This window comes from Sphaerulina musiva (genome assembly GCF_000320565.1).
Source record: "Sphaerulina musiva SO2202 unplaced genomic scaffold SEPMUscaffold_10, whole genome shotgun sequence".
Classification (NCBI taxonomy): domain Eukaryota; kingdom Fungi; phylum Ascomycota; class Dothideomycetes; order Mycosphaerellales; family Mycosphaerellaceae; genus Sphaerulina; species Sphaerulina musiva.
This window is the reverse complement of record NW_016017392.1, coordinates 1,480,186-1,498,915: the sequence shown is the minus strand read 5'-3', so window position 1 is coordinate 1,498,915 and position 18,730 is coordinate 1,480,186. Positions and strand designations below refer to the sequence as shown.

Sequence of the window (18,730 nt, the reverse complement as noted above, 5' to 3'; positions counted from 1 at the left end):
GCGCTTCTTCCGCTCTGAGCTGGCGTAGAGGCGTGGGAAAATGATATCGCATGTCATCAGTCACATCGGCTTTGACATCTCGCATTACTGACGCCAGAAATTTGGCAGCTTCTTTGTCAACTTGCCAACGATCTTGGAAATGGCCTTGGCTTCGCTCTTGCGCGAGAATTTGTTCTACACTGTCGATGTTGGGTGGATCTGCGAGGAAATCGGTGTCGTAGGGTGGTGGTGGTGGCGTGGGATACCGGAGCTCATCTTGAAGATATTTCTGTTCTGCTTGCTCGATCATTGCACGTCTGAAGGATTCATCTTCGTCGTAGTAGACGTTGTCGTCTTCCATTTCGTCGTGCTGGTCCACACTGCCTTCCTTATATGGACCTTCATTCTGGGGTTGTTCCTCGTCCATACTACCGTCGTATTGCGCATGAGGCTCGCCCACCGCATCATCGTCGTCGTCGTAGGGAACGTCAGCATGGTATGTGTGAAGTTGATACACGTCCAGGTCTGAAAAGTCAGCATGATGGAAATGGCCACCGTCGAACGGGAGTGTTGCTCCGTATTCTGCTGCCATTGTGAGTACATTGCTCTATCTTGAGATGTACCACAGTGTAAGGTCAGGTAATGAAGATCAGACGTCCACAAGAGAGAGAAAGACGTGTACCTTCCCTTCCTCGAGAGAAATCCTCTTGTCGTCCGGACCTTCCTTACCTAGTACCGAGATTCTACATAACTGTACCTGCAGGTGCCTGATTACCTACATACCTTAGGTAAGGTACAAGAGAAGAAGTCCTACCTGTCTTAGGTTATCTCTGTACAGAATAAACGATACCTATCCCAACCTCCCAGAAAGCAGTCGAAGCTGTTCGTGTAAAGAAAGACTGTACCTAAAGCCTACAGGCAGAAGGTAAGGTAAGGTATAAGCCGGACCGATCGGCCGACGGACGGCCCTCCTTCGGTCTACTCGGCTACAAGTTCGGTTCCCCGTTTCCTTTTCTTTTCTTTTTTTCCACTGACGGTCTTTTTTGCATGGCATCGATCGATGGAGGATCGTGATACGCTGATCAGCCCACTACGCTAAGGGAAGGCCATATTCCGGGTGGATCAAACCAACCACAGCTGTACCAATAAAAAATTGCTCCGGGAGGTATGTGCTCCGATGTGGTGTGTGGTGTGTGGTGTACATGTGTGTGTCTCGTCTCGTGTTGTGAAGATTGTTGCTTTTTTTCTTTCTTTTTCTTTTTGCTGGAGAGGATGGAGATGATGGATAGGAATTCTGCTGGGAACCTATGATTCTCTTTTGGAATATGTACACTGCCTCCTTACATCCCGTCCTTAGGTAACATGTACTTCATTGGGCTAATTACCTTACTCGTGTACGATCAATCGATCAATTCTACAGGTGAGGTGACGTTGGAGTTGAGAGAGAAAAAAAAATAGACCAGACAGACAAATAGAGAAGAAAGGCAAAATGGTGGTGGTGGTGGTGGTGGTGGTGGCTACATGTACCTCTACCTAGCAATGACTCGTCGAGCATGTAATGAGCGCATTAGCGTGAACATGACGTTCTTCTATGCATTGTCTGAACGAAACTGGAGCGAAACGAAAAAGAGGGGGCGGTGATATTTGTATTTTTGCATTTTTTGCATTTGATCATGGAAAGGTTCAGGTACGTGTGCATGTAGGGAAAGAACGAGAGATATGTAGGAGTTACCTGTACCTGTACGACTTCCCATGGGATACTCTTGAGAGAAGAACTCAATAAGCTGAGGTGAGGGTCAGATACTGTGGTGTGATCTCTGTTGTATGATACCTATTGGTGGTATATCTCTCTGTCTTTCTTCATCTCCTCCATCGTCTTTCCACGAATGCATACTGTGCACTGCATGCACCTAGACTTTTCACAGCCAGCCAGCTCCTCCACCTTCTGTATAGGTAGCATACCTCAGGTACCTAATCAGGTCAGGACAGGACGTTTTTCTTTCTTCTCCTCTCCGACAACAATGCATTCCAGCTTTGCGTCATACGGATGTCTCAAATCAATCAAATCAGATCCGCTCCCAAACCTTTTAACACGCAAAAGACTTCCTCAGCGGACTATTCGGCTGTTGTTGAAAGTGAAGTGATCTCCTCGCGCTCTGTCCCGGCGCAACAGAAGGTGAAGAAGGCATTCTGGGTGAAGAAGGCATCCTAGGCGAAGAAGGCATACGAGGTGAAGCGGAGCCTCCACGACTTGACGACGTCGCTGGACTCTGCTCTCGAGAATCCCGACTGCTCAAGCTCAGCCTCGCCAACTCCTCTGGATCCCAAGCTAAACCCCCATATGTACCCTCTAACATTTCAATGCTATCTTTTTGACTCCGTCCTTGAGGGCTGCCGAAGAGATGTTCGAGATGAGTGTTGAGTTGGCTGACTCGTTTCTGTTTCTTTGATGTGCCTCTGGAGTCAGACGTCGAGGTGTTGTCACGGGAAGAAGCTGCTTCGGGAACGCTGTAGAGGAGGGTAGAAGTTCGAGCTGAACGGACAGCGCGGCCGCTACTGACACCGGATTGAGGTCGTGGTGCCATTGAAGATGATGAGGAAGTCCGCGGTTGTGGTGTGCGTGTCATGATTGTATGTGCTCGTCGACTTTACTTTCTTCCACCACTTGACCTGGCTTTGCCAACAGAATCGCTTGTGTCGTGGTGCGTTGTTGGGATGTATTCTTCACGTCGGTATGTGTGTGTGTGATGCGTTATCATGTAGTATACCAGTTGTGTTTGGGTCGTGTGGTGAGGTATCGTGATGTGATTGGTATTATAATTATTGTATTTCCGTCTTTCAAGTCAAGACGTAGAGAACTCCGTATGCCACGGGCACAAGAAGTAGAACGGGCAACATCTCGACCTTTTTGAAGTCGAGAAGGATCTACTAGCGAAGCGGTCTGTTTCTCGCTTATGAAACGAGGTATCGGCGATATAGTCCTTCAAGTGGTGGTAGTCGATACCGGCTCGGTTAAGTTGGGCTTTTGTTCCAACCGTTACTAACGTTTGATTCTGGAAAGCGTCGTGGCGGTAGAGTTGTCACAGATGGGGCGTGGGCGGTGTCTGTAGATGCAGGTCGCCGAGTTACAGAAGTTTAGTAGTTCCAACTTCCGTGGGTCTATACTATAGTACCAGTGCACACCGTACCGCACCCACGTATGTGTTAACAAGATGCAGGGTCCAAATGCGAGTCTTCGTGGGGAGGATACAGCACAGCAGTTGGCAGCAGGTCGAATCAGTGTCGAGTGGCGGGCTTCGATACCAGGTCTCTTATGCCTTGGCGGACCAAGTTTCGACCAGGATGATATAAGTTTCGGTGCCTGAAACAGGGAATCCTTCGGGCATGTGAGGGTCCAGAACTTTCAGACTTTCAAACTTTTTGTCTTCGCGCTCCTGAAACAGGGTGGGAAAGGGTCCGTCCGAAAAGGCATCAATCTATACCTCTCAAGTAAACAAGCAAGAGGTGAAGGAAAGTGTGGTGAGTGCAGATACAGTCTTATACAAGAGTTGTCGGCATCCAACCTCCAAGCTATGATGGAAGCTCACGTCAGGCCCATTCGCTCACCGCAGTGCGTGGTGCAATGGATGCCGATTCCGCCCGGAACCATTCACATGCTCGCCGGAACGCCGCGCGCCGGATCGCTGGGAGCTGGGTGTTATGATTGCTCCTCTGGAGCAATATGCTCATTCACATCCTGAGTGTTATAGGCATTCCTACTCTGTTGCTCTGTAGAGTTACATTGCGTATCAGGCTCTTGTAACTGTGATGAGTACTATTGATTCAAGCTGCCGTGACTTATTGCTGGGCGAACCTTTTTGTGGAAGGTGTTACCAATGCCAACGTGGAGATACTGTACAACAGGCTCAGGATCCTGATGAAGTTAGGTCGATAGAGATTTGCGGTGAGGACCTGTGGGGCAGTCTTAGACATCGTCATATTCGTATCGCATGGACTCGATACACATGCGTTAACAACGTGGCGGATATCGCGTGTGCTGGCACCTATTCTTCATGGTCCAGACCAGATACAAGAGCCGCAATTGACAAGACGTTTTTCGGTCTGCGATGCCGCACATACCGATTGCAGGGGAGCCAATGTTGCCGCCTTGGCTGACGCTACTGAATGTAGCTGCGCCTCGCGACCAAGACATACCACGACTTCGCAGCATAAGCGAGGGCTTTGGGCGTCTGCAAGGCGTATTCGTGACCATTGTTCCTCGTACGCCCAGCCCAATACGACTTTCGGCCTCGTGAGGATATGCCCGCGTTGGTTCTTCCGTCATCTGATACAGTGTCAGTCGAGTGGGTGGTCCAGCTACTCTCACACCATCTCATCATCAGCATCCTCATCCGAGATATCAATCTCTGCCCCCACGGCAGTTCCATCTTGCTGCTTCTTCCTCCTCGAAGCCCTCTTCCGCCTCCGTTGCGGACTTCCCTCCCTCGGCAAGCTGATGGCATCCAAAAAGGCGTCATTATCCATCTGACTCTTCAAGTGCGGCACATTTTCGATATTTTCCCCAGAAATCTTCAGCTTGGTCTCGAAGTTTTCATACGCAACGGGGTCTTCGTCATCGATGTAGTTCAACCGAATCCACCTCTCCTGCTCCGCCTCCTTCAAAATGCCCTTCAACTTCTCTTCTAACGTCTTTTCCTTGCCTGCACTTTCTGCAGTCTGTAGCAGACTTTGTGGGCCGGACTGAGGTTTTGATTGCGCATCTGCTTGAGCGCGTGAAGCAACGATTCGAGCACGTTCTTCTTCCGCATCGAGATGGTGGAAGACGGGGCGCATTTGAGCAGTTCCGTCAATTTTGGTGAGGTGCAGTTGGGAACCTTGGAAAGCTCCGACGAAATAGTGAGGTTTGCCTAAAGCGAGTTCGTCTTTGTGGTAGATGATCTGGCCTCCTAGGGTCTGGTAGTTATGGACTTTGTGCTCGGACTCGGCTTCTGGGAAGGACTGAAGGGACGTTTCGAGGTCGAGGTCGCGCTGGGCATTGTCCTTCAAGGGACCATCCCGGCGTGTATTTCGCTGGCGAGGGGGCGCGAGGCCAGCGGCGGGACCGTAGGTGCCCGATGCATTGTGAAGTTGCTTGGAGGCAGCGGTAGCATCGCCCCATTTGAGGCCGTTGTATTTATTGAAATTGTGGGACGTATTCAGCTTCACGTCCACCTCCATGAAGCCCGACCTGGGTTTGATGCGCATATCGTGGGGCTTGGCGCCGAATTGATTGTTGTAGGGTCGATTTCGAGGGCGATTGGGGTATTGCAGCAGCAATATCTGCTCCTGCAGCGCGGGAGTGAGAAAGACATCATACTCGGCAATGACTGGGTCGTCTTCCACTTTGGCTGCTGTGTTGGTGGTGTTAGTGCGATGAGGACGGGAGAATGGCAAGTGAAGTCTCTTTTGCACAGTGCGGACGAGCGAGAAATATCGTGCGACTTACGCGCCATGTTTCTGAACAAATGCAGCGAGTTCACTATGGGAGAGATGTTGTTGCTGTGGTGAAGAAGTGTGAATATTCCAGTATTTACAATACCTGAAAGATGGATCTGCCCCCTCCCCCACATCGGCTCCACTGCACGCGAACACGCGATCGTCGCGCGTCAAGCTACCTTTCCGGGGGAGGACTGATTACGCAGGTCATTGAGAGAGGTATGAAGTAATTCCACGGCCACCTTCTCACTTTCCATTGACGACGCTATTCCATTGTACACGAGAGAATCGAAACGGCTGCACAACAATCAGATGACGGCGATATAACGAACACGACAGCGGCAGACAGCACACACCAGAACCACACGCTCGCCACCACTCCCACAGCAACACCTCCACCATGTCATACATTGCGCCCATCCATCGCCCTTCGAGTGTGCGACATGCCATCAAGCTCTCCTTCACAGCCCCCGACGCGGAAGATCTGATCGTGGCAAAGGCCAATCGTCTGGAGATATGGGCCACCAATCCTCAACAGCCTGGCGATCCCACGCTGGTGCTGCAGCACACACGAGCCATCTATGGCAAAGTCACCATGCTGCAGAAGCTGAGGCCTGCGACGAGCCCCACCGATCACTTATTCGTGGGCACTGATCGATACAACTACTTCACGCTCAGCTGGGATGCAGACACCAGGCGGCTGAAGACGGAGAAGAGCATGGTGGATATCGCGGATAAGAGTGCCAGAGACAGTCAGACCGGTGATAGAGTGCACATTGATCCGACTGCACGCTTCATGACGTTAGAGTGCTATGAAGGCGTGGTGAATGTGCTGCCCATAGCCCACGCCGGCAAGGGAAAGAGGAGAGCAGCTGACAATGAGATTGGAGAGTTGGGAGACCCCATACCAGTACGCATACCAGAGCTATATGTGCGAAGTAGCTGCTTTCTACATAAGCGCCACGGAGGAACCAAGATTGCAGATCCAGTATTCGCAGTACTTCATGAGGACAGCCAGAACATGCCACGAATAAAGATCCGTGAGCTGGAATATCAGCCTTCACTTCGGCCAAATGAGGAGCCAGCGACGGCAGAACTGGAGAGAGGGCAGGAGGTGCAAGGCAAGATCGAAATGGGTGCCAGCCATCTGATACCCCTACCTGCGCCCACTTATGGCTTTCTTATCATAGGCGAGACGAGCATATCATACGTCGACGAGTGGAAGTACGAAATCGTCGACACGCAGCCTCTGGATGAAGCTACAATCTTCGTGGCCTGGTGTCAGATCGACGAACAGAGATTTGTGCTCGCCGACGACTATGGCAAGCTATACCTGCTCATGGTGCACCAAAAGGCAGACGGCGAATACCAAAGCCAACAAATCGATGTGCTAGGCGAGACGAGTCGAGCGAGCACGCTGGTCTACTTGGATGAAGGGCGCGTGTTTGTCGGTAGTCATCAAGGCGATAGTCAAATCATCCAGATCTTGCCGCAGAGAATAGAAGTGCTCCAGACCTTTTCCAACATTGCGCCGATTTTGGACTTCACAGTGATGGACATGGGGAATCGAAGCGCAGATGCGCCTGTCAATGAGTTTTCCAGCGGTCAAGCACGAATTGTCACTGGATCTGGAGCTTTCAAGGATGGCAGTTTGAGGTCGGTGCGATCTGGAGTGGGGCTGGAGGATAAGGGGAGTTTGGGAGATTTGGGTGAGCCGATATCAGCTGTCTTCAGCTTGCGCAGCGGTCCTGGTGTGCAAGCTGTGGATACACTAATTGCGAGCTTTGTCAGTCATTCAAGTGCTATTATCTTCGGTTCAGACGGAGATATCGAGGCGAGGGACGAGTTTCGAGGATTCGATCTCACCCAAAGTACGCTATATGCCGGGGAGCTTCCGAATGGCAGAGCGGTACAGGTGACGAGCTCGACTGTGCTGTTGACTGATACTGAAGGGGACATGATCACCGACCGATGGGAGGCGCCTGATGGTTCGTCGATCACATCTGTTTCTGCCGATGGCGATCATGTGCTTGTTTCGCTTGGTAGCGCAGCGCTGATCGTCTTGGATCTATCCGGCTCCAGTATTACTGTTGGGGCTCACAGACAACTTGGAAATGAAGAGCAGATATCCTGTCTGAGCTTATCCAGGTCATTACCGGGAGCTTGTGTGGTCGGCTTCTGGAAAGACAGTAAGGTCTCGGTGCTGAGTCTATCAGACCTGCAGCCTATTGCTTCCGAGAGCGTGGCCGAAGACGATAATTTGGCAGTCCCGCGCTCGCTGATAGTGGCCAGTATACTGCGAGATCAGCCTGCGACTCTCTTTGTTGGCTTAGCAGATGGAAATGTGGTTACGTACAGTGTCGAGTCGCTTCAACGACCCTTCTCAGCACGGAAGAGCATCATTCTTGGAACACAACAGGCCAACTTCACAGTCCTGCCGAGATCAGATGGCCTACAAAACGTATTTGCGACCTGCGAACATCCCTCGCTTATATACGGAAGCGAAGGGCGCATGGTCTACTCGGCAGTGACTGCGGACAGTGCTACTAGTATCTGCGCCTTTGACTCCTTTGGCGACTACGCAAACAGTATTGCCATTGCTACTGGCTCGGAGCTCAAACTCTCCTCTGTCGACGAAGAACGGACGACTCATGTACAAGACCTGCCTGTGTACGAGACTGTGCGACGTATAGCATACTCTTCCGAATTGAAAGCCTTTGGATTGGGCTGCATCAAGCGAACGCTGGCAGCTGGCGTGGAAGAAGTACGGAGCCATTTCAAGCTTGTTGATGAGGTCGCTTTCAAGGCGCTAGATTCTTGGGCACTGAATGAGGATGAGCTCGTTGAAAGTGTCATCCGATGTCCGCTCGATGACGGTACTGGTCTTGACGCAGAGAGATTTGTGGTTGGAACTGCATATCTCGATGATCAAGATGCCAACACCGCGCGAGGAAGAGTGCTCGTATTCGAGGTGACAGAAGATCGCAGAATCAAGCTCGTCACCGAAATGGCCGTCAAGGGAGCTTGTCGTTGTCTCGCAGTATGCAAAGGCCGCATCGTCGCAGCTCTCGTCAAAACTGTAAATCATCACGACCTTGTATTGCTCCATACGTCCGAACTAACGAGAGATCTAGGTCGTCATCCTCGCCTACGAATTCTCCCCTCCCAAATCTTCCCCCCAACTGATCAAAAAGGCCTCCTACCGCACCTCCACCGCCCCCATCGACATTTTCGCCTCGTCCTTAGATGGCCTCATCGCCATCTCCGACCTCATGAAATCCCTCACACTCGTCAAATATACCCCAGGCCGAACCGGCCAACCCGACTCCCTCGTTGAAATTGCCCGACACTTTGACACCCTCTGGGGAACAGCTGTTGCGCCCATCCCCGGCACTCACTCCTACATACAAAGCGACGCCGAAGGCAACCTCGTCGTGCTCGAACACGACCCCACAGGTTTCAGCGCCGAAGATCGAAGACGCTTGAGAGTGACGTCAGAAATGTGTCTGGGTGAAATGGTCAATCGTATTCGACCCATCACGACTGTGATTACCCCTTCTGCGAACGCAGTGGTTATCCCCAAGGCATTTATTGCCACTGTAGAAGGCAGTGTTTACGTTTTTGGGACGATCGCGCAACAGTATCAGGATTTATTGATTCGATTACAGGGATCGATGGCAGAGATGGTCAAGAGTCCTGGGTTTGTGCGATTTAATCGTTTTAGAGGTTTCAAAACGCAGGTGAGGGATATGGGCGAAGAGGGACCTGTGAGGTTTGTCGATGGGGAAATCATCGAGGGCTTTTTGGGTTTGAGTGCAGAAGTGCAGGAGAGTGTTGCGAAGGATTTGGGAGTCGAGGGCGGTGGAGAGCTGTTGAGAGGATTGGTTGAAGGTTTGAGGAGGGTGAGATGATTGAATTTCCGAGATTAATGAGAAATGTTGTGAGTGAGCAATGCAATGCGTACCCCATAGTCGAGATGGGAAGGTAGGTAGAGTAGGATAAGCTGTCGTAGACGACCGACTCTCCTACAGACAGTAGATGCACAGAGAGAGAGAGAGAGAGAGAGCCGCGAGACAATAGTAGTACGTACAGTGAAAAAAGACCCCCCAGTAAAGACGCAGAACATAAAGCCACCTCCTTCTCCTCCACTTACCTACCTCCTAAGGGTACCTACCTACCTACCTTATATTTTCAAAATCCCTGCAATCACGACCTAGAAGAAGAACGCGATGGAGGCAGGCGGTTGTGGTCTAGCCGCAGCAGACCATGTGGTTTAGATAGGTAACTATCTAGATCCTTCATTCAATTGAGGCTGTTTGCCTAGGTAAGGTACCTACATGTACATGTACATGTAGTCGGAAGTTAGAGGATAGGAATGTAGAGGGCTGGTGGTGGTGGTGGTGGTGGTGGTGGTAGTGGGTTGAATGTAAGATGTTAGTAGAAACTTTAGGTACAAGGTAAGTATTGAATACGACTCGAGTGTTAGCAGATGGAAGGTATAGTGTCACAAGTAAGATATGTAGTCAGAAAGGCAGGGCATGGCAAGGCAAGGCAAGGCTTGGGAAAGAAAAGATGAAAGTGGTTCGGAAAACACAGCCTAACAATTGGCCTCTCTCCAAAAGAATGCGTTGGATATTCTGCACACCGCTCGACCTGATAGTAGCACAGTCCCTCTCCCATAACCACCAGAGAAGAATCAGCCCCAAAGGGCATCAAGTCTCTCTCTCCCATCTTCCTCCCTCTTCTTCAAAATCAGGTGCTCTCTCACCTCATCCCTCTTCTCCAACTCCTCCGCCACCGTCTTCTGTGGATCAAAAGTCCACACAGCACTCAAATCCTCCTCTGTCTCCCCACTGACCCAACGGCCCTTACTGAGCAAATTCTCCCAGTCATCCTCATTCGCCACGTGAGGATTAACCCAGACATTGATTTCAAATCGAAAATCTTCTCGCATGAGATGACGCACGGAAAGATTCAGTGCGGAAACCATCTTTTGTAGGGCGGCGGCCATGTCGGAGAGACTGTGGTGTTGGGATTGCATTTGCCACAGTGCAAGTGGGACGAAGACTTGTGCTTTTCGGATTTCGATGCGGTTGGGCTCGGGGATATCGGCGAGCCATTGGGCGACTTTGTCGCCGAGAGTGCAGCGGAAGGTGGTCGCGGCGTAGAAGAGGAGGTGGGCGTCGTTGTAGATTTGTCGACAGCTCATGAGGAGGGGAGGGGCTTCCAATTTGGGGGCTGTCGTACAGGATGTCGAGCTGGGGTCCTCGGCTTTGAATGCCATGCTGTAGATGGTGTTGCGAAGCTCTGGTGGCAGGGCGAGGAATTTGGATGGCTCGTGACGCTTCTCGGTAGCTTGTCTAAAAACCATGACTTGAGACATGCTGCTGTTGGCGATTGTTAGTGCGTGGTGGTGGTGGTGGTGGGGTGAAAACTACAGAGGCTTCATGAATGTACTTACTGACTGCGTGAGATGTGATGTGAATTGTTGTAATGTTGTATTGCTGCAATGTTGTAATGGTGGATTGAGTATGAGCGTGGTTGTGAGAATGCAGGCAAACGGAATGTTGTGTTAGAACGAAAGAGAGAGCAGCAAACCTGCGTACAGTATATACCAGACACCGCACAACCAAATTTCTCAGAAGCATGCTATGACTGTGTTTGTACCGTTCTCACTTTTCCAAAGCCCAAGGTAGAGCAGTACCTAGAATTGGTATGTATGGTATGGTATAGTGGTCCGTGCGCGGACCTGAGCCATGGCTTCGACCACACTCTGATATTTCGACCGAGTAAGAAGACTTGGATACAGGCTTTTGACACTAAGAGTCGACTGACCAGTTCCTACTTGGGTCGGCATAGGCGCGCCGCCTTTCGGAATGGATGCCTTCATCCCAATGCAAGTCCTTCGTGACGCCTGCGATGCTCCGACTGTTCCGGGGGTCAGCCAGCTCCACGATGACATCCATCACCGAAGCCAAGGTAGCCTTTGGGAGCAACCATACATAACGACGGTCCGACGCTCACACACAGGCCGACAACGCCGCTCATACTTCTTGAAAGCTCCCACCGAAGCCGACTCGACGCAGTGAGAAAAGCCTGAACCCGGGCGTGATCCCGCCCTCTGTCCCAGAGGCGGCCGTCACTGCAAGCCACTGGATCCGTAGAACTTTCAAATTCCTCCACAGATACTCGCGCACCTTGCCCTCTGGTGCGCAAGAAAGATGCCATCATCCAGTCCTCGACTCCCCCATATGCTCCACACACACCCCTCGTGCCCTTCCCGTTCTGTTTACTAGCATTTTCACTTTCGCATCCTTGAAATATTCCATGTAATCTCAAGTCCCGATATTCCCGTAGAAAAATGTGTCAGCAAAAAGGAGAATAAAGAGAAAATTATGACCGTGTCTATTTTCTCTCTCGCACACACATCTTGGCAAACCCTGCGACAAACTCAATATATACCTTGGATAGCGAGCGCAGGTACAAAGGAAAACTTACCAGAAAGGGTCCATCCAAACATCTAGCACACCTACCTTCCCCAGCCACCTTGGGAACAAGAAGGTAAGGTAGCCATTTCGGAAGCTTTCCTGGTCCCAAATTCCGCGTCTCGACACTTTCTTTTCCATACCGGCGGGGATAGAAGAAATCTCAGAGGCGTGAGTGATGTCGTAGGCGATTTCAAGATCGGAATCTCCAGTTCGTCGTGCAAAGAAGATGGAATGGGTCTGTAGCGTACGTCAGGTCAGCTTCGATGATTCTTTTCCTTTGTTTCCCTTGTTTTTCCATCTAAGAAAGAGATGATTTGTGCGTGGTTTTCAATGTTGCCAGTTGTATACGCGAGATCTTCGCTTCGAATTTGTCTTCTCTTTCGTGCTATACCATGCCATGCCGCAAGGAACACCAGACACCACGCTGAATGACGAACAACAACCAGAAGTATGCACGCGGGCACGTCTCCATGCCGAGTCCAGGATGCTCTCGTCTGTATCGAGCTGAACACAAGCAAATTCAATTCGCCTCCTTCTGCGCTTCAGTCTCCTTCGGCTCAGGCTCCTTTTGCGCGATCGCATCCAACTCAGCTAACCTCAGCCTTGTCTTCTCCGCTTCTTCGGCCTCTCTCTTCATCGCCTCCTCCTTCTCGACTTGCTCTCTCTTTTCCCTTTCGGCTCTCTCCTTCGCCTCAACCTTCTCCCTCTCTACACTCTCCAGCGCCTCCAACTCATCCTCGACTTCACCTTCATCGACCTCGCCCATCGCGACCTCACTGATCGCATTCCCAATCTCCTCGGTATCCATCATATCATTCCTCAACCCCTCCATGACATCTTGGACCTTCTCTACTCCGCCCGTCTTTTGGTTCAAGGCTTTCAAAGCCTGTCCACTCTGTTCCAGCACCCTCACAATCTGAACTTGATCAGCAGCTTGTTCGATCTTCGCATATACATCTTCCAATTGGGCGAGTGTAGCTGTTCGTTGTTCTAATTTCGTCGTAGCGGCTTTCTTCTGTCGAAGGGCAGTCTTGGCTTGTAGAAGGTGTTTCTCCGTTACCGCGCTTCGGGCTCGGATGTCGAGAGTGTGGATTTGTGCTGTGAGGTGGTCGATCTGGGGCTGGAGCGACGAGATGAGAGAGCGCAGAGAAGCGATTGAAATGTCTTCTTTCGTGATTGGAGTCGCGTGTTGTTGGCCAGAGGCTGCAAATTTGATGACTCCAGAGGTAGGATCGTAGACAATAGCGTCGCGGTCACGGGACAGATGTGTAATGAGGACGTTCATGTCATTGGGACTGAGAGTGCTCACGCCCAGTGTTTCGGAGAATGTGGTGTCGAAGAGCTCCCGGGAGAAGATGCGCTCGGAATCACTGGTAGCTGTTTTGTTGGCCTTTTCAACAACAGCTTTTGCCGCAGCTTCCACATTGGCGACTACCACGAAACTCCCCTTGACCAATTTGTCCTCGCTGCTCGCACCTCCAACCACGCCTAATTGGCGTAGGCCCCAACTGACGACCTGCCATGGCGTGGGGATCCAGCTTTTATGATAGAGCGATTCTTTCTTTTCCAGGAAATCCTTCAGCGGCACGAGGGCTTTACTGTTCACGGCGTCTTCCAATACAGCGCCCAAGGCGAGCGGTCTCCCGTACTCTTGTGTGTTCAGCTCTCGCAGCAAAGGCTCTCCACTCTCAATCACGAATCTGCTGTTCCCGCCTGCTTGTCCGGTGGGTGAAGGTACCAGGCCTGCTTTGGCTGCTGAAGATAAGGCGCGGAGCCACGCGGATGAGTTGGCTATGTAGCCATCGTGATTTGTGGTGCGTTGAAAGCGGAAATCGCTGTAGAGAGAAGCAAGTCGGGCGCGGCTGTGGTGATGGCACGTTAGGAGGAGGACATATCACTGCAGGGGAATGGTGATCAGATGGGGTGAGTCTTCACCTACGAAATGCTTCATCGTGAGTTCGCAGGAACTCGAGAAGCTCGCTCATTATGCTTGAGGAATCAAGGCAGCGGTACTTTGAAGACAGCGGCAGCAGGATACATGTATGCAAACATGTGTGAGTGAGGTTGTAGATATGTAATGTGCCAACGCGTTTACAGAATCAGTGACGTCGATCAGAGTTTTGTCACATGCCTCGTTCTGCTTCCTCCTTGTCTGCCGAAGATTCTCCCAGATACAGAACAGGAACAGCTACACGTCTGTTGTATGTACAGGTACACGTTTCCCATCCGAGATCACTCCACAAAGTTCATCAACTGGACATGATGCACCTCCGCATCCTTCACCCCATTCCGCAACAGATGAATATTGTCCTTGAAAAGCTGCGTCTCCCTAACTTTCATATGAGCATCCACACTCTCCCACCCAATCACCAACACCGCCGCTCTTCCCTCCAGCCCTTCCTTGGGACTCTTCAAATTATCCTCGTGAGACAAACCCAGTGCCGCACCCAAGAAACCAGCAGTCTTCTCATTTTCAAATATCTCGGCAAACTTGCGAGCACCCTCCAGATAGTCTGCAGGTGCTTCTTTGCTTCCAAAGTAGAATGTAGCGACCTCGGTGACGGGAGCGCTGGTGGCTTTGGTATAGCCGCCAGCAGGCTCGAAGTCTACGTGGAGCATAGAGGGTGCTCCGCCGGCGATGGTGAGGAAGCGGTTCAGGAAGGGTTGGTAGGCTTCTGTTGCCATGAAGGTTTTGTGGTGGGAGAGGGAGTTCCAGTCTGGAGAGCAAGGTTAGTCATTCCATTTGGAAGTTCGTTAAAGGGGAGTATGAATGTTCTTCTTGAGGTACATCGTGTGTGGGACCTGTTCCAGTCGAAGAGAAGAAGTGAACTTACCAACGTGTAACTCAAAGACATCTGGTTTCTCCACCGTTGTCCCAAATTGAATCTGCTGGACCCCATCGGTAGTCTTCAGAGTACCTCCAACTTCTTTGAGAACCTTGGCAGCTTCATTCTGCTGATCTCCAATATCTGAGCCTGCCGATAGCGGACAGACGAGGAGTTCCGTAGTTGTTGGCATCTTGGTGCTTCTGGTATACTTTCACAATGCAGAGATGTTGTCTTGCTTCACTTCACGATATTTACGTGTGGACGGGGCAAAGGGATCTGTCCGAGGTAATGGAGCAGCAAGGGTAGAAAGTTGGAGCTTCCCAAGGTATTTATTATTCTGCGGAGCTGGAGCTTGCGGTGCACGGCTGACAGAAGCCAGAATCACCGGGATCGCTTGGTGTAGAACTAACAACGATCTCCTACTTAATTAGACCGCCGATGCATCGGATTCAGATTCAGTGCTGTGTCCCGCTTACCATTACCCCGCTGCGTGAAGGAACAGCTCGAATTCCCTAAAGCGGCAGGATTAGACTTCAAGTCTTGGGGAGCGCTGGTCGCCAGCACACTGCTTTCATGTTTTGCTCTACATAGCTCTTTTCATGAGAGCGTGACAAGTATTACCCGTAGACATACACGCAAGCACACACGTACAGCTGTGCGCGAATCCCAACCATGGCACTCGTTCCTCAGTGACCATGACCATCGTCTTCTCCGCCTCTCTGCTCCGGATCCAGCTTGATGAGCGTGTCGATGCGCATGATAGCCACACACGCTTCCACGGCCGACTTGAGCTGCTTCACTTTGCTCATGCTTGGCTCCAGCACACCAGCCTTCACACAATCGTGTACCTTGCCCTTGGACAGATCCAGACCGTAGTTCTTGTATCCCTTCGCTTTGGCCAGAGCCTTCGCGTCAGCATCAAGAGCTTGCTGGGTCGCGTTACGGGCAGCAGGCGCAGGGGGAGCCCCATTCGCTGGTGCAGGCGCGTGTGCTGAGGCAGGCTCTGAGGTACGTTGTGAGAGTGCGTGTCGCGATCGCAATTGTGCAACGAGCTCCGAAGAGTCCTTGGCAGCGTTGACTGCGAGTGTGGTAGGTATGACCAAGAGAGAAGCAGCGAAAGCACCAATCGCGAGCTGTTCTCTTGAGCCGACAGATGTGGCCCACTCCTCGAGGTAGATGTGCAGAGCAGTCTCGACAGCACCACCTCCTGGCACGATACGGCCAGACTCCAGTGTGCGCTTGACAGCCGACAGGGAATCGTGAACAGAGCGCTCCATCTCGTCCAGCGAGTACTCGTTGGCTCCACGAAGAATGACAGACGCAGCAGTGTGCACCTTGGGCCCCTTGACGAGAATGCATTCATCATCTGATATCCGCTCTTGCACAACCTCCTTGGCCTCTCCCAGACTCTTGGGGTCGAAGAAATCGTCTCCAGTGTTGATGTCCGCAAGTGTGCTAATCATTGTCGCCCCGGTTGCCTTCTCTATTCTCCGCAGATCCTCCTTCTTGCACCGTCTTACGGCCATGGCTCCCTTCTCGATGAAATGCTTCAGGCACAGATCATCAATGCCCTTTGTTGTGAAAATCACGTTCGCGCCAGCCTTGAGGATCATCTCTACCCTCTCCACAACCATGCTGCTCTCCCTCTCCCGAATCTTCTCGAGCTGTGCCGGGTCGTCAATCACAACATTCACCCCCATCTTCATTCTCTCCTTCTGTAAGTTCATGTCCAGCACCGCAATCTTTGCGTCCGTAATTCTCGTCTTCATCGCTTGCGAGGCCACCGTGCAGTTGAGAGCATAACCTTTCACCAGCTGCGATTCCAGCGCGCTCTTTCCATGTGCCTTGAGCACATTGACTGCCTTGACAGGATACTTGACTTCTCCTCTTGCGTTCGTCGTCTTGACACTCGTGATGGCATCCACAACCATGTTCGCGAAGAAGTCATCGTCTGCGCCGATAATCTTGCTGCTCATGGAAGTCTTCGCAATGTTCACCAAGCTGTCCCGTCCTAATGTCTCGACCTTCGTGGCAATATTCTCGTTCATATACCTGACCGCCTCTCGCAGCGCAAGTCTGTAGCCGGTGATGATGGTGGTTGGGTGTATCCGCATCTTCATCAGCTCGTTTGCTCGTCGTAGGAGCTCTGCTGCAATGAGGACGACTGAAGTTGTGCCATCGCCCACTTCCTTGTCCTGCTGCTGTGCGAGATCGACCAGAATCTTTCCTGCTGGATGCTCGACGTTCAGGAGCGCGAGAATAGTGGCTCCATCGTTGGTCACCGTTACATCTCCAATGTCGTCGACCATCATCTTGTCCAGACCGGAAGGCCCGAAGCTGGACTTGACAATGTTGGCGATTGCTTGCGTGGCGAGAACATTTTGGTCGCGAATATCACTGCCGGAGATCTTGGTGCCCCCCAGGAAGAGAGTACCACTGCGGGACTGTTCGAACATGGCTGCCATGGTGGGCAGGGCGGAGGGAAGAAGTTCTTCGCAGCTTTCCGGTGGCTTCGTTGCCTGAAGTGATGCGTGTGGTGGGCGCGTATGGGTTCAAGGGCGTGAGGTGGGCGCGTATGTGTATGTATTGATTGTGGAAACAGCTCTCATCAAATTTGTTTCGAGCAAGTCAGAACGCGGACGTGTAATCACACCTCAGGCCTTCCGCCAAGACTATCCATCCTCTTCTCTTACTGCTTGTACCTGCATGTACATACCTGACATTACCTACATCCTATATACAACATGCACAATCAACTAACAATCCCCATCTCCAACCTCACCCCTAACTCCCCTTCACCTCCGCATCCTCATCATAACACTCCCCATTCAACAAATCCTCCATGTCCATCCCCACCCCCAACTCCTCCCCCTCCCCAAACAACCTCGAAAGATCCACATCCAAACTCTTCACCACCTTCTCGCCATCATCAGGCCAATACCCCGGATCCTTCAGCAAATTCTCCAACACTTCATCCTCATTTCTCTCCATTTTTCTCGCCATCGACCCCTCGGGTGTAGCTGCGGCCAGAGGTCGACGTTCGTTGAATCCATTTTTACAATATGAGCATTGTTCTGGCATTGAAGGTATTGTTGCTGATGTACCCGTCTGATGATGGTTTTGATTTTGATGTCGATGAGGATGTCGATGAGGATGAGGATGTTGGCCATGGACGATGGTATAGCAGGATCCGAAAACTGCTGCACGGGGACAGCAAATGATGGGGAGAAATTCGCCATGGCCGCAGGAACACCATATTAGTTCTTGGGTGCACATGTTTTTTCTTCCCTCTCTTTTCGAAAACCAACTGTATATCAGGCTTTTTCTTCTTTCTCTTGGAGGTGAGAGAGTGAAGAACGGTGCTTGACTGTTGGAAGGATCCAGAAACATTTTTGTATACATTGTTTGTGCCAAATGGCAAACTCAGGCACTTATCCGGTAGAAGTCACTTCTTCGGGCAGATGAGCAGAGCTATTCTGTGTCACTGGTAGGTTCTTTTTCTTCAAAGGCCATGCAGATATGCTCATGCTTCTGCATGATCTTGCACCACTGATCTGGTATTTACAGAGTAGGTAATATAGGTTTCACGAGATCTGTCTCGTGTCCTGTCCATCCAAGATAGGGATACCTCCTTACTTGTCGAAAAGATATCAAGCCTCGCAACCACCAATGCCTCGACCAATTTTCCTCAATTAAGGTACCTACCTGTACCTAAATAGTGTCCGGCCACATTTCTTTTATCTATCCGGATTACCTTACCCTTCACATAAATACTGCAATCCGCATCAAACGCGGACTGCTTTCCTGATGACTTATGATCTAGCAGCCTCGCAGTCCAAGATAAGTGAATGATTGTGACATTGATGTCAACGACGCTAGATGATTCTTCTGTCAACAGCATGCATGGGCGAAAAAGATAGATCCACTGGGGGCTTCCTTCTGAATGCAGTACAATATTCT

The 18,730-nt window shown here is 51.1% G+C and overlaps 8 protein-coding genes across 8 annotated transcripts; 1 reads left to right on the top strand and 7 right to left on the bottom strand.

Annotated features, from left to right (window-relative positions):
- Nucleotides 1-1,774: 1,774 nt before the first annotated feature.
- SEPMUDRAFT_151625 (uncharacterized protein) lies at nucleotides 1,775-3,172 on the bottom strand. The gene has a single exon (XM_016906934.1). It carries the CDS (start codon nucleotides 2,604-2,606, stop codon nucleotides 2,067-2,069), a length of 540 nt encoding a protein of 179 aa, XP_016757815.1. The 5' UTR covers nucleotides 2,607-3,172; the 3' UTR covers nucleotides 1,775-2,066.
- Nucleotides 3,173-3,502: 330 nt separating this feature from the next.
- Nucleotides 3,503-5,481, bottom strand: SEPMUDRAFT_72638 (uncharacterized protein). The gene is made up of 2 exons (XM_016910000.1): nucleotides 5,465-5,481; nucleotides 3,503-5,369 (listed from the first exon to the last, which is right to left on the bottom strand). The coding sequence occupies exons 1-2, from the start codon at nucleotides 5,469-5,471 to the stop codon at nucleotides 4,342-4,344; spliced, it is 1,035 nt and encodes a 344-aa protein (XP_016757814.1). The 5' UTR covers nucleotides 5,472-5,481; the 3' UTR covers nucleotides 3,503-4,341.
- A 363-nt stretch (nucleotides 5,482-5,844) lies between these two features.
- On the top strand, nucleotides 5,845-9,571 carry SEPMUDRAFT_151623 (DNA damage-binding protein 1). Its single transcript, XM_016906933.1, has 2 exons — nucleotides 5,845-8,533; nucleotides 8,589-9,571. Exons 1-2 carry the CDS (start codon nucleotides 5,855-5,857, stop codon nucleotides 9,363-9,365), a joined length of 3,456 nt encoding a protein of 1,151 aa, XP_016757813.1. The 5' UTR covers nucleotides 5,845-5,854; the 3' UTR covers nucleotides 9,366-9,571.
- Nucleotides 9,572-10,150: 579 nt separating this feature from the next.
- On the bottom strand, nucleotides 10,151-10,837 carry SEPMUDRAFT_111136 (uncharacterized protein; the record flags this gene model as incomplete). The annotated part of the gene is made up of 1 exon (XM_016900900.1): nucleotides 10,151-10,837. One exon carries the CDS (start codon nucleotides 10,835-10,837, stop codon nucleotides 10,151-10,153), a length of 687 nt encoding a protein of 228 aa, XP_016757812.1.
- Nucleotides 10,838-11,596: 759 nt separating this feature from the next.
- SEPMUDRAFT_166326 (uncharacterized protein) lies at nucleotides 11,597-13,970 on the bottom strand. Its single transcript, XM_016908221.1, has 3 exons — nucleotides 13,878-13,970; nucleotides 11,953-13,804; nucleotides 11,597-11,894 (listed from the first exon to the last, which is right to left on the bottom strand). The coding sequence occupies exons 1-2, from the start codon at nucleotides 13,925-13,927 to the stop codon at nucleotides 12,463-12,465; spliced, it is 1,392 nt and encodes a 463-aa protein (XP_016757811.1). The 5' UTR covers nucleotides 13,928-13,970; the 3' UTR covers nucleotides 11,597-11,894; nucleotides 11,953-12,462.
- Nucleotides 13,971-14,005: 35 nt separating this feature from the next.
- On the bottom strand, nucleotides 14,006-15,026 carry SEPMUDRAFT_166325 (uncharacterized protein). Its single transcript, XM_016908220.1, has 2 exons — nucleotides 14,777-15,026; nucleotides 14,006-14,659 (listed from the first exon to the last, which is right to left on the bottom strand). Exons 1-2 carry the CDS (start codon nucleotides 14,958-14,960, stop codon nucleotides 14,175-14,177), a joined length of 669 nt encoding a protein of 222 aa, XP_016757810.1. The 5' UTR covers nucleotides 14,961-15,026; the 3' UTR covers nucleotides 14,006-14,174.
- A 59-nt stretch (nucleotides 15,027-15,085) lies between these two features.
- On the bottom strand, nucleotides 15,086-17,330 carry SEPMUDRAFT_151620 (T-complex protein 1 subunit alpha). Its single transcript, XM_016906932.1, has one exon. The coding sequence runs from the start codon at nucleotides 17,233-17,235 to the stop codon at nucleotides 15,457-15,459; it is 1,779 nt and encodes a 592-aa protein (XP_016757809.1). The 5' UTR covers nucleotides 17,236-17,330; the 3' UTR covers nucleotides 15,086-15,456.
- Nucleotides 17,331-17,554: 224 nt separating this feature from the next.
- Nucleotides 17,555-18,009, bottom strand: SEPMUDRAFT_120523 (uncharacterized protein; the record flags this gene model as incomplete). The annotated part of the gene is made up of 2 exons (XM_016901613.1): nucleotides 17,555-17,755; nucleotides 17,830-18,009. 2 exons carry the CDS (start codon nucleotides 18,007-18,009, stop codon nucleotides 17,555-17,557), a joined length of 381 nt encoding a protein of 126 aa, XP_016757808.1.
- Nucleotides 18,010-18,730: the final 721 nt, after the last annotated feature.

Excerpts from the sequence above, each read along its gene's own strand:
- SEPMUDRAFT_151625 (XM_016906934.1), bottom strand. The coding sequence starts at position 2,606 with ATGACACGCACACCACAACCGCGGACTTCCTCATCATCTTCAATGGCA.
- SEPMUDRAFT_151623 (XM_016906933.1), top strand. The coding sequence starts at position 5,855 with ATGTCATACATTGCGCCCATCCATCGCCCTTCGAGTGTGCGACATGCC. Across the intron at positions 8,534-8,588 it reads TCGCAGCTCTCGTCAAAACT|GTCGTCATCCTCGCCTACGA; the intron begins GTAAATCATCAC and ends CGAGAGATCTAG.
- SEPMUDRAFT_166326 (XM_016908221.1), bottom strand. The coding sequence starts at position 13,927 with ATGAGCGAGCTTCTCGAGTTCCTGCGAACTCACGATGAAGCATTTCGT. Across the intron at positions 13,805-13,877 it reads CACGATGAAGCATTTCGTAG|CCGCGCCCGACTTGCTTCTC; the intron begins GTGAAGACTCAC and ends CCATCACCACAG.
- SEPMUDRAFT_166325 (XM_016908220.1), bottom strand. The coding sequence starts at position 14,960 with ATGCCAACAACTACGGAACTCCTCGTCTGTCCGCTATCGGCAGGCTCA. Across the intron at positions 14,660-14,776 it reads TGTCTTTGAGTTACACGTTG|ACTGGAACTCCCTCTCCCAC; the intron begins GTAAGTTCACTT and ends CTTGCTCTCCAG.
- SEPMUDRAFT_151620 (XM_016906932.1), bottom strand. The coding sequence starts at position 17,235 with ATGGCAGCCATGTTCGAACAGTCCCGCAGTGGTACTCTCTTCCTGGGG.